The 13,690-nt window shown below is 34.4% G+C and overlaps 1 protein-coding gene across 1 annotated transcript; it reads right to left on the reverse strand.

Annotated features, from left to right (window-relative positions):
- Nucleotides 1-10,718: 10,718 nt before the first annotated feature.
- On the reverse strand, nt 10,719-11,792 carry LOC133806489 (F-box protein At3g07870-like). The gene has a single exon (XM_062244584.1). It carries the CDS (start codon nt 11,790-11,792, stop codon nt 10,719-10,721), a length of 1,074 nt encoding a protein of 357 aa, XP_062100568.1.
- Between the last annotated feature and the right edge of the window lie 1,898 nt (nt 11,793-13,690).

Raw genomic sequence — 13,690 nt, forward strand, 5'->3', positions numbered from 1 at the left:
TCATACCTTTTTTTACATGCCATGCATGATACTTGGTACAATTTTTCTTCACATGTCCAGGCTTGTTACAAAAGAAACAACCATTTGAATCCTTCTGTTGTTTCTTTTGGGTTGGACCCTTAGCAGCTTCATTCTCAGATTTCCTTTTCTTGCCCTTATCTTTAGAGGCACAGGCCAAATGAGCACTTTCAGTTTTATCTTGCTTCAACCTTTCTTCCGGTTATCCCCATTTCCTAACGTGGGCCCGGGACGGTGGTCTAGGCCCATGGTCTGGGAGTTCAAATGTGGACCCGGCCCAAGCCCACTTGGTACAGGAATATCCAAGGGGCACGGCCCTAGTGCGATTCTGGGGCCCGGACGGTGATCCAGGACAGTTGTCCGGGAGACGTACAGACAGCTCGGATCCCCGTTGAAGTATACGTAAAACGGTCCTGGAGCCTGGTAAACAGTCCGGGGCATTGGTAAACGGAGAGGGACAAATGTAAACGAACCCGGATTAAGTCCTCCCTGTTTGGCAAGGAAAAGCATCCATGATCCTGAAGCCGCCCCACGACGCGTGGGGGTTGTCCCCACTTTTCACCTGCGGAAAAGGCCACATCGGGATTGCACGCCGCTGTTTCAGACCTGCACTGACAAGTACTCTGACTGGTTTGGTCCCCTGAATCAGCCTCATAACTCGAAGTGTCCAGACCAAAAGCACCGTTTTGTCGGGCGAAACATAGTTCTTGGGCCGCCCTATTGGGCCTTAATTAGTCTTGAATTTATGTATGTTTTATCTATTATATTGGGCTTCCACGAAATAAGCCAAAATGTTTCATATTTTTTATGGGCACGGGTCATACCCGGCCCAGACCCAATGTTCCTATGAGCCTATAAATGCAGGCGATAGAACACTGGAAAAGGGACCTCTCTTCGACTGATATACAGTTACTCTGTCAAAAAATAGAGAGAAACTCCATTGTAAAAGACTTTCCAAGCTCTAATACAACTGACTCGTGGACTAAGGCTTATTAACGCCCCAACCACGTAAAAATCCTGTATTAATCTTCTACATTCCGTATCATTATTCTTAGCTAATATTCATTAGTGTGGTTTCCGAAAATCTCGGTAAACACTTCCTCTTGCACATAGTGAGAAATGAGCTCATTTAGAGTCCATTTCTCCCTTTGACAGTTATAAAATTTTTTGAATTGGTAGGAAGCAATATCAAAACCATAAGAACAAGCAAATCCTCAGAAAGCTCAATCTTAAGTGCCTTAAGTTTTGAAGCAATTTGGTACATTTCCATAATGTACTCCCTAACATTTCCTAGAACCTTATACTTCATGGACATCAAGGAAGCCAGAAGTGAAGTCATTTCAGCCTTATCATTTCTAGCGAAACGTTTTTCAATTGCATCGAGGAAATCCTTGGCCTTAGTGATCTCTTCAGATTATGTGCCTCTGAAGGCTTCTGGAATGCATTGTTGCATGATCATTAGACTCATGCGATTAGAACGATCCCGTCTCTCAAACTCCATCTTTTCATCAGGAGTGATTTCTGCAGTAAGAGGTGAAGGTTGTTCTTGCCTTAAGGCATAGTCTAATTCCATGCAACCAAGGTTTACAAGTAATTTCCCTTTCCAATTCTTGAAATTTGTCCCATTAAGCATGGGAATAGAGTTAGTGTGGCAGGAGTAGATGAATTAACTGAATATATAACAAAATAACAAAACAAGCTCACATAAGAATCCATATAAAACAATAAATTCAAATAATGATTAATCCCATCTCAAGATACCAAATATAACATAAATACCAAGTCTTTGGACAATAATATTAACTATAAGTGATAGTCTTGTTGTAGCGATCAAACATTGACAATAAGTTATGTCAAACAATATGCAATCTTTGGACTAACATATTGCTCATACAAAATACCATATAATTGTCACACATTTATCACCACAAGTATGCATGAAATTCGGGCAAATACTAACTCACCTTTAGGTCCGTTAATAAATACATGAATTACATACATACAATTATCTTAATATTTTAATTAAATTAATCTATTTAAAATAGTAGATACCCTTAAGAAAATCTGAAACCAAATTTAAATTTTAAGAGAGAATATATAAGTCTAATATAAGGTAATCAAAAGAAACAGATCAATATCATATATATATATATATATATATATGATGGCGCCTAAATTATAAGAGACGAGATTATGGTCATACTTTGTGTGATCAATTAAGAACATACATAATTCTCATCTCCTTGTTAATATTTTATTTATTTTAAATGCCTCCATCATATATATATATTATACTGATATTGATAGTGGAAGTATAGTTCATTTACTTAGACAACCACATTTATGATCAATTCAAACACATATATATATATATATATAAAAGAAGATTTTTTAAATATATATATATATATATCATATTACCGTCGCATCAATCTTTTAAACCTTCCTATATATAATAATCATATATATATTCGTAACAACCTTCCTTACAACATCAAAATGTTTGTTTTAAACACATATATACATATTACCGTCACATCATATATATATATAACAATCACATAAATAATTAATCATTATCTCCATGCAATTGTATCATATGTATATCACTTTCGTTATATCGCATATGCTAAAATATATTGTTCATCAGAAACCAAAAAAAAAAAACATGATCATAACAATACTATAGTAAATCCTCAAGAATTAATTTAGGATGGCTCAGGTACCACTTGTATGAATACTTTAATCTGGATTTAGCCCTAATTAATTCATGAGAAATCAAACAATGAATAACAAAGATTAGTGGAAGCGTACCAAAATCTATTGGATCGATTGTACAAAGGTTATGATCTTCCGAATTTGCAGTCCAATCTTTTGGGAATCTTAGTCTCTTGATGATGGGGATTCAAGAGTGAAATGGTACGTACTACAAATTGGGGACCATTACCTGTTTATTAATAACTGCCAAAATAGTAACTAATATTTATTTACTATTTCTAATTTGGCCCCTCATCAAATTAGAAATTGTCCTTATGGTATCCACATATTAAAATCATGACAATCATGCCCTTAAGTCATAAACTTTAATAAATCACATAAATTTGACTCATTTATATGATGACCCAACACACAATTAATATATATACAATTGTGGTCCCAAATAAATTAATTCCTAACAGAAATCTCCAGCAAATGAAGCCCCCTTGATCAAAAACATGTGTGAGAGATGAACTACCTGGTAATATACAACTGCTAACAAAAAGACCAAATAAACACTCATTGCATTACGATGTTTTCATTTTTAAACAGTTATAATAAGTGCCCTATAATAATAGGTAGTATATTTTGTTATATAAACATAACGTATATAATACTTGAATAAACTGACAAACCAAACTTTATATCTACTAATTAAAGATACATAAATATTATAATTATAAACAACACAATATAAATAACTATAATATAAATAGCGATATTATAATTATAAATAACACAATATATAAAACAATGATAATTAATTTAGACAATAATTATAATGAACAATAATAACAACAAAATAAAATCTGAGGCCTGTGTAGCACACAGTTTCCTTAAAACAGATTCGCCGCCTCCAAGAGGTTTCGACGTCTATCTCCCAAGATATAACGGAGAACGACAAGTAACTCAATTACTTCGTCGAGCCAAATATGCCCGAACTCTATCACACTTCAAAAGATCTAAGAACTCTAAAGAGTAAAAAGGAAAAAATATACTGAAAATATATATATTAATCTTCAAAGGAAGACATATACATATATTAGTATTAGTTGTTATTGTAACTAAGACCACTTAGGTCTTATTTATAGATTTTCCCTAAGGCAAAAATCTATTCACAAGCAATGTGGGATAAACCACAAAAGTAAGATTTAATTCACTTTCCTATAGTTGATTAGTCAACCTTTTTCTAACAATCCCCCATATGAATGAAAACTGACACAAGAATAACCAACAGATGGTTTAGACCCTGGTGATAGAGTTCAACGTTTGAAACCTGCATAGGATAGGTAGGTGTTACCCTTTGAACCTTCACTTGTGTAAGTACATTTACTTTACTGGCTGATCAGTAGACGCAGTGTCTTTGAATTGTTCTGCCGTTTGTGTAAACGATGATATACCACACACAGGAATCTCTCCTAACATACTTTAGTTCTCACTTTTATGTTCGTTTTGGCCCTGAACATTTCTCTAGTTCTGCGAGAGATATTCTAGGAATTGAGCCCTTATTCAATCCCTATAGAAGCGGCCCATCTTCTCTCTCACATAAGTGATTTTCTTAATTAAGAGTAACCCGTATTACTCTGCTCGACATTTCGACGCATAAGAAATCATTAAAAGCATAGCTTAACATTTTCCTTACGGTTATAACTATTTCATCATAGGAATGGACAATGAGGATAACCCCCACAGTGATCCACCATAATATTTACAGTTTTAGTTGTCCCTTTGAACCTAGATCTTGGGATTTCCAATCAACTAGGTTGGGTGTCTACTGTATTGATCTTTCATTCATGGGCTTTAGTCTCATTCCCCTTGATGATTTTTCAACCAACTCTCTATTTAACCCTTTGGTTAGCGGATCCGCAATATTATCCTTTGACTTCACATAGTCAATAGAGATAACTCCAGTTGAGAGTAGTTGTCTAATGGTATTGTGTCTACAACGTATATGTCTAGACTTACCATTATACATATTATTATGTGCCCTACCAATTGCAGATTGACTATCACAATGTATGCAAATAGCTGGCACTGGTTTAGGCCATTTTGGAATATCTTCTAAAAATTGACGAAGCCATTCAGCTTCTTCGCCACACTTGTCTAAGGCAATAAACTCATATTCCATCATGGATCTAGCTATTATCGTTTAATTAGAAGATTTCCATGATACAGCTGCACCACCGAGTGTGAACACATATCCACTCGTAGATTTTGAATCTTTCATATCAGTTATCCAATTAGCATCACAATACCCTTCAAGTACTGCTAGATATTTAGTATAGTGCAGCCCATAGCTACGAGTATATCGCAAGTACCTAAGTACACTTGTTATTCCTTTCCAGTGGTCAGACCCTGGATTACTCGTGTATATACTCAAGTTACTAATTGTGTATGCTATATCAGGTCTTGTACAACTCATTAAGTACATTAGACTTCCAATAATTATAGAGTACTCTACCTGAGAGACACTCTCCCATTTGTTCTTGAACAAATGTAGACTCGAATCTATAGGGGTTCTAGATTGTAATGACCCACTACTCTAGACTTTTGGACCATTAACGAAACTATACATACAAATCCTTAATAAAACTTACATTTGCGAAAATACCATAACTTTATTGGAAACTTGTAGAAATAAGAGTTACTTTCATAAAATAAGTAGAATATGGGATCCCATTGTCTTTAAAACAAAACATAATTTAAAGTGAAAAGGAATTACATAGAAAGTACGGAAAATACATGCAAAACCATAAAAAGGTAGAACAAGACTACATCCTCGAAAATCGAACTCTTGACTCCTTGACTCCATTCACCGCCGATACACATTCCCTAAGCATCCACAAATCTTACCGCCACTATAGCTACTTTCTTGCACATATAAACAAAAAGGAATGAGCCTAATGCCCAGCAAGGAAAAATCTAACACATAGTTCATATACATAAATTTCATAAGAATCATAAAAAACATAACATAACACTTTATCATACACATACTATAATGGCCATTATTACTTGGGGTCCCATAGACTAAACAAGTCATATGCCCATGAGATTAGTGGGGTCCTACTAGCTAAGTAGGTCATATGCCCATAATCTATTTGGGGTCTTGCTAGTCATATGGGTCATATGCCCAAGCCTACAAACATACACATTTCATAACATATTTTATAACATATTTCATAGCATAGAACATAAGATAACATAAGCATATAACATATAGATTCTATCCTATTTTCCTTACCAAAGTTACTGGGATAAGAGGACAGCGTTGGGACTTTTGGAACACTCCTAAAACCATATATAACAAGGTGAGTAGTTTGAAGAAAATGAAAAGAATGGAAGGAATGGAATGACTAAACCTTTGAGAAACATACTTACCAAAAACTTATGTGCAAGTTCTTAGATTTTCTAACCAAAATAAGAATGAGGTTAGAAGACTGAGTAGAAGACTATGAGAAAGAAAAATAACATAAAACCAATGAACTAGAGTGTGGAAATACCTTGAATACTTATAAGACCAATCTAAACCTCAACCGAAATACTATGAAACCTTACTTCCCCAAGTGTTTGATAAGCTTATAATGATCAAGCTTATGATTCCCCAACCCAGGTGTTTACACTCTCACACTCACTTAGCACTTGCAACCTCTGAACTTAGAGCAAAAGATGAATAATGGCTGGGTACTAGGTCCTATTTATAGAGTTTAGGAATGAAAGGATCTAAATTTTACTTGAATAAAAATAATAGCTTTTTAGGTGAAAATAATTTGAATAATCGTTCAGCAGAGGCTGAAGACTCGTTCAAAAAGGTGTTGGACTTATCAAGAGGTTGAATGGCTGAAAGGAAAAAGAATTCAAAAACTTTTGAAATATACTGAAGGAGGCGATATATCGCCTGGGCCAGTATGCCCGAGGCTGTCGTGCATCGTCTCGTGTTTTCCATATCTACGTGCTGCGATATATCGGCACACGCTGATTAATTAAACACGAAATTACACATTTTTAGCTAAGTTTGAATGGAGTAAACAGCCTTGACTAAGCTCTCAACGTATTCAAAGCTGCTGACTGACCTTATAGCATTCAAACTTTTACCCTTATTAAATTTAATCCTCAAAATACTTAATCCTTAATCACCCATTCATAACATGTGCTTAAAATCCTATTGGTTCTTATCTAAACCTTATAGTATAAAAAATATTATCCTTAATATCAGTCATATTAATCAAACCTTAGGTTAAACTTAATATTCTTAAATTATAGTTAAACTTAGAAAATCTACAAGTACTACTATGAGTGTCCAAATAATTCCCGGTCTGAACCAAAAATCCACAGTTACAAAGATAATACTATACATACTATAATACTACTATCTAATTAGCTAAGTAAAGTTCTTGGACTCTACATAGATACACCATAATCTTCTTTGTTGAACTTCTCAAGAATTTTGTCCACATAATGTGACTGACTTAGAATGATCTTATCAGATGTCCTTGAGATTTGAATCCAAAAAATGACATCTGCTAGACCCATATCTTTCATGTCAAATTTCGAGTTCAACATACTCTTGATAGATTTGATCATCTTATCACTGCTTCCAACAATGAGCATGTCATCTACGTAAAGACACAAAATGACATAGTCATTATCTGTTTCTTTAACATAAATACATTTATCGCATTCATTGATTTTGAAGCCATTTGCCAACATAGTTTGGTCAAATTTCTCATGCCATTGTTTTGGTGCTTGCTTTAAACCATATAAAGATTTCACCAATTTACATACTTTTCTTTCTTGACTTGGGGAGGAAAACCCATCGGGTTGTTCCATATAAATTTCTTCATTTAAATCCCCATTTAGAAAAGCAGTTTTCACATCCATTTGATGTACTTCAAGATTGCGTAACGCAGCAATATCAAGTATCATCCTAATGGAATGTATTCTCGTCACAGGAGAATAAGTGTCAAAGTATTCAAGGCCTTCACGTTGCTTATAACCTTTAATTACAAGTCGTGCCTTATACTTATCAATTGAACCTTCAGCTTTCATTTTCCTCTTGAAAATCCATTTGGCCCCTAAAGGCTTACATCCTGGAGGAAGATCTACTAACTCCCATGTGTGATTTTGAAGTATGGATTCAATTTCACTATTAATAGCTTCTTTCCATAAAGAGCCTTCGGTGGAGTTCACAGCTTCATCAAAGCTTTGAGGTTCACCTTCTAGCAAATAGGTCAGAAAATCTGGACCAAAAGACTTTTCTGTTCTAATTCTTTTGCTACGTCTAGGTTCATTCTCACACTCTTGATTTTAATGTTGACTATTTTCAGCAATAGTCTCATGTGTTCGTTTTAACAAACTTGAATCATCTTTTGATCTATATGGAAATACGTGTTCAAAGAACGACGCATTTCTGGATTCCATTATCGTGTTTTTGTATATGTCTGATATTTTAGACTCATACACTAGAAACCGATACGCGCTACTATTATGTGCATAACCAATGAAAATGCAATTAATAGTTTTTGGACCTATTTTTACCATTTTTGGTAAAGGCACAACCACTTTGGCAAGACACACCCACACTCTTAAGTATTTGAAGGAAGGTTTCGTTCCTTTCCATAACTCATAAGGGGTCTTATCTTCTTTCTTTTTGGGTATCTTATTTAAAAGATAATTAGCTGATAAGATAGCTTCTCCCCACATTAACTGAGGCAATCCAGAACTAATCAACATCACATTCATCATCTCTTTCAATGTACGATTTTTCTGTTCAGCAACACCATTTTGTTGAGGTGAATAAGGTGCAGTGGTTTCATGGATGATTCCATGTTTAGCACAGAATTCAAAAAATGGTGATTCATACTCACCACCTCGATCACTTCTCAACGCCTTAATCTTTTTGTTAAGTTGATTCTCAACTTCGGTCTTATAGAGAACAAATTTCTCTATAGCCTCGTCTTTGCTTTTTAGCAAATACACATAGCAATATTTCGTGCTATCATAAAAAAAGTAATAAAATACTTATTGCCTCCCCTTGTTTGAACAAATTTTAAATCACATACATCGCTATGTATTAAATTTAGGGGTTCATTATTCCTTTCAATCGTTTTGAAGGATGACCTTGTTAGTTTTGCCTCAACACAAGTTTCACATTTATGATTTGAATCAATATGAAATCTTGGTATTTGATTCAAGTTAATTAATCTCCGTAGAGTGTCATAATTAACATGTCCTAGTCTACCATGCCAAACATTAGTTGACTCAAGCAAATAAGTAGAATAGTTATTAACTTTATTGATATTTGGTTTAACAACCATAACATTGAGTTTAAACAACCCACTAGTTACATAACCCCTTCCCACATACATTCCACTTTTGAACAGAACAACTTTGTCTGACTCAAATACAATTAGGAATCCATGTTTGTTCAGCAGTGAAAACACTAGGTTTTTCCGGATCTCTGGTACATATAGTACGTTGTTCAGAGTCAGCTCATTTCCAGAAGTTATTTTTAGGATCACACTTCCTTGAACCACAATTTTAGATGTGGTGGAATTTCCCATGAAAAGCTTCTCGCCATTATCTACTTGTTCAAAAGATTTGAACAGACTCTTGTCTGAGCATACATGCCGAGTGGCACCAATATCATTCCACCACTCCATTGGGTTGGAATTGACTAGGTTTATCTCATACACCATGGTTGATAGATTTATTAGATCAAACTTAAAGAAAATTCTTAGGTTAGCCTGGAAGGGTCAGAAACCCAACCATTCATGGTCTAGCCTCTCGTAGAATATTTCTATTGAGTATTTATCCAGTCCCAAATATCTCTACTAGATAATTTCCAAAGAATACTAGGAGGGTCTAGCCCCTGCCTCAGCAGTCTAGTTTCTTTGAAAATATTCAGTTCTCATAACTTCTCTAGTGAGATTTAAGTTCAAAACGAACTTTTCGCAATAATAATATCTTTCAATATATAGCTATAGAAATATTAGTGATAGATATAGAAATATCACTAATAGATATATTAAACATTCAAATATTATATTTAAACAATAATCTATTTTAAGATTGTTATATAAACATAACGTATATAATACTTGAATAAACTGATAAACCAAACTTTATATCTACTAATTAAAGATACATAAATATTATAATTATAAATAACTATAATATATATAGCGATATTATAATTATAAATAACACAATATAAATAATTATAATAGAAATAACAATTATAATTAATTTAGACAATAATTATAATGAACAATAATAACAACAAAATAAAATTTGAGGCCTGTATAGCACACAATTCCTTAAAGCAGATTCGCCACCTCCAAGAGGTTTCGACGTTTATCTCCCAGGATACAACGGAGAACGACGTCTATCTCCCAGGATACATCGGAGAACGACAAGTAACTCAATTACTTCTCCGAGCCTCCAAGAGGTTTCGACGTCTATCTCCTAGGATACAACGGAGAACGACAAGTAACTCAATTACTTCTCCGAACCAAATATGCCCGAACTCTATCACACTGCAAAAGATCTCTAAAGAGTAAAAAGGAAAAAATATACTGAATATATATATTAATCTTCAAAAGAAGACATATAAATATAGTAGTATTAGGTGTTATTGTAACTAAGACCACTTAGGTCTTATTTATAGATTTTCCCTAAGGCAAAAATCTATTCACAAGCAATGTGGGACAAATCACAAAAGTAAGATTTCATTCACTTTCCTATTGTTGATTAGTCAACCTTTTTCTAACATATTATATATATATATTATAGATACTAGCTAGTGGTTCAACTCGATCGGGACAGGAGCACTTGAAAAAAGCAGAAAAACTCTCCTAGACATAGGTGCAAATATTTATGGGCTTTGTCCAACCAAACTAGATGAGAAAAGGATCTTTCAATGTCTCTTGATGAGTACATATTTAATCGATCAACTCCACATCAAAGATATTACGGAACCTCGCCTTTACTTGATCGATTCCGTCGAGCAAATTCATCACACTTAAGACTTCCTCTACATATTCCTCATCACACTTAAGACTCAAGACTTGTTCGTCTTCATCATCCTTGTCCACCAAATCATCATGAGACTTCCTCCGCTGCTTGACACTCTCCTTGACACTTACTACTGCTTCTGACTCTGAAAACCAGAAAACTCTCTTCATAGCTGAGACGTGATGCACTATGTTGTGCTTCAAATTCCAAGACTCTTCAACTCCATAAGAAGACATGATCCAAAGTTCTATTGACTTGCTGTCATTAGAATGAGTAAGGATAGATAATTGATTTTCTATCACTGCCAGAGTTGCATGGGGCAATAGTGGCCGTGGAGAACGCATAAAATTCAACTCCTCCTCCTCAATATCAAATGTAATGATGGTATTTGGTAACCCTCTGTGGTGAGTTGCTCTTGGATGACCCGAAGTGGGTAAATTCAAAATCCAATTCAAGTTGTTCTTGCAAAAAACAGGACGTTGATCACAGTGGAAGCTCCCAAATCTATCCAAAATTGTTTCGGGCGGCACAACAATAGTGAACTGGTCCAAAGAAACTATCCACCTGTTCTCGTTGAACCGGAACACTCCAGTACACATCGAGATGTGATTATTAGTAAGTCTAGTTGTGCTCTTTGACAGTCGGACAACTTTGTAGTTGTTCTTGCAGCTTCCAAATCCCATGTGAAATTGTAACTCTAGTGGTGGTTGGGGAAGCTCTCTCAACTTGTTTAAGGAAGGATTCCAGAGACAAACAAGTTTTAAGTCATCCGAAAGAGTGGCATTTACGCATAAAATGCCATGATAGCTACCACTGATCATGCAACTCCCACGAAGAAACTTATCAGTCACCTCCTGATTTTTTAAATGTTCTTCAACAAAGCTAGGTTCTCGTAGTTCTTTATTCCACTCTTTATTGACTATTCTCCATCTAATCAGATCTCTTATCAGTGGCACTTTTGAAATAATTTTCAGAATAAGGTCCATAATAAATCTAGCCATGGCTAAGATTCTTTCTTTCTTTTTTAGATAAAAAGACACCATAATCACTATTAGACTAACAATTTCAGAAAGAGGAATCATAATAACTAAAAATACCATCTGTGACTGTGAAGAAACACTGAGAATGAGAGTATTCAGAGATGATTTCATTACAAGTGGTACCATTACAAAAGGGTAGAACTGATACAAGGGTTACATTTTGACTATAATTACAAGATTTCAAACTAATATTAATTCAAAATATGTGACTATGAAGAAACAATAAGAACGAGAGTATTTAGAGATGATTTCATTACATGTTTAATCATTACAAAAGGATACAACTGATGCAAGGGTTACATTCTGACTATATTTACAAGATTTCAAACTAATATTAATTCAAAATACCTTATGGCTGATGGCAAGGAAGAGGAAGAGGCACGGAGGAGACTCAGAAGTGGAGTGGCCATCGACAGAGGCTGGTTGAGAAGACGCCGGAATCAAGAGTTGGGAGAAAAAGAAGTTGTGGTTAGAGAAGACGAAGTGCGCTGTATTTTTTGGAATTGAAAAATCAGAATAAGAAGTTAGGAGAAGATCGGAGCGTTGTGTTTTTTGGATTTGAAAAATCATTCTTTTATATGTTTCCTTTTTATTACCGTTACGTTAGCCTAAGAGCGTTGTGTTAGAAGAGTTGACTTTAAGACTTTTTTTTAATATTATTTTAATTTACTTTCTTTTATTTTTATTAAAAGTTAAAGAAACAGTCCAAATAAACCCACGATGATATTCCTTTGTTTTGATTTAAGTTGATGGTGATATTATACACGATGATTCAAGACTGAAATGTCTTTTCTTTTTCTTCTTCTTCTTCCTCTTCTTCTAATATTTCCTTTTTTTTTTTAGTATTTTTCGATAAGAATATCTGAAAACTGTTCACGGGTCGAGAACACTGAAGAGCCTCACCTCACCGATAAAGCTTAAAGTGAAGTCCCTGTAAGAGTATTTTCACTAATTACTTTACTATATAGCATAAATAATAAGCTTATTTAAAAAGTATTACAAAAGGTCAAATGAATGAAAAACATGTGCTGAATTTTATATACCAAAAAAGTAATACTAATACATCCCGACAGTGAAAGGAAAGATGGTATCCTCTGCTTCGTGCTCACTTGTAATGACCCACTAATCTAGACTTTTGGACCATTAACAAAACTATACATAAGACTTACATTTTTGCGGAAATACCATAATTTTATTGAGTAACTTGTAAAAATAAGAGTTACTTACAAAATAGAATACTAAGAAGGATATGGGATCCCATTGTCTTTAAAAACAAAACATGATTTGAAATAAAAAGACATTACATAGATAGTGCGGAAAATACATGTAAAAAGACATAAAACAAAAACTACATCCTCGAATCGAATAACGCTCGGCCCCTTGACTCCATTCACCATCGATACACATTTTCTAAGCGTCCACGAATCTTACCGCCTCTAAAGCTATTTTCCTGCACATAAAACAAAAAGAAATGAGCCTAATGCCCAGCAAGGAAAATCTAACACATAGTCATAAACATAAATTTCATAATAAACGTAAAGACATATCATAACACTTAATACATACACTTATTACTTGGGGTCCCATAGACTAAACAAGCTTATGCCCATGAGATTAGTGGGGTCCTACTAGCTAAGTAGGTCATATGCCCATAATCTATTTGGGGTCTTATTAATCAAATAGGGCATATGCCCAAGCCTACAAACATACACATTTCATAACATATTTCATAACATAACACATAAGATAACATAATCATAAACATATAGATTCTATCCTATTTTCCTTACCATAGTTACCGGGATATGTGGACTGAGTTGGGACTCTTTGGAACACTCCTAAAACCATATGAGAAAGAG

This window comes from Humulus lupulus, chromosome X (assembly GCF_963169125.1).
Source record: "Humulus lupulus chromosome X, drHumLupu1.1, whole genome shotgun sequence".
Taxonomy (NCBI): domain Eukaryota; kingdom Viridiplantae; phylum Streptophyta; class Magnoliopsida; order Rosales; family Cannabaceae; genus Humulus; species Humulus lupulus.

Bases quoted from the DNA above. Each gene is read 5' to 3' on its own strand.
- LOC133806489 (XM_062244584.1), bottom strand. From the start codon at position 11,792: ATGGCTAGATTTATTATGGACCTTATTCTGAAAATTATTTCAAAAGTG.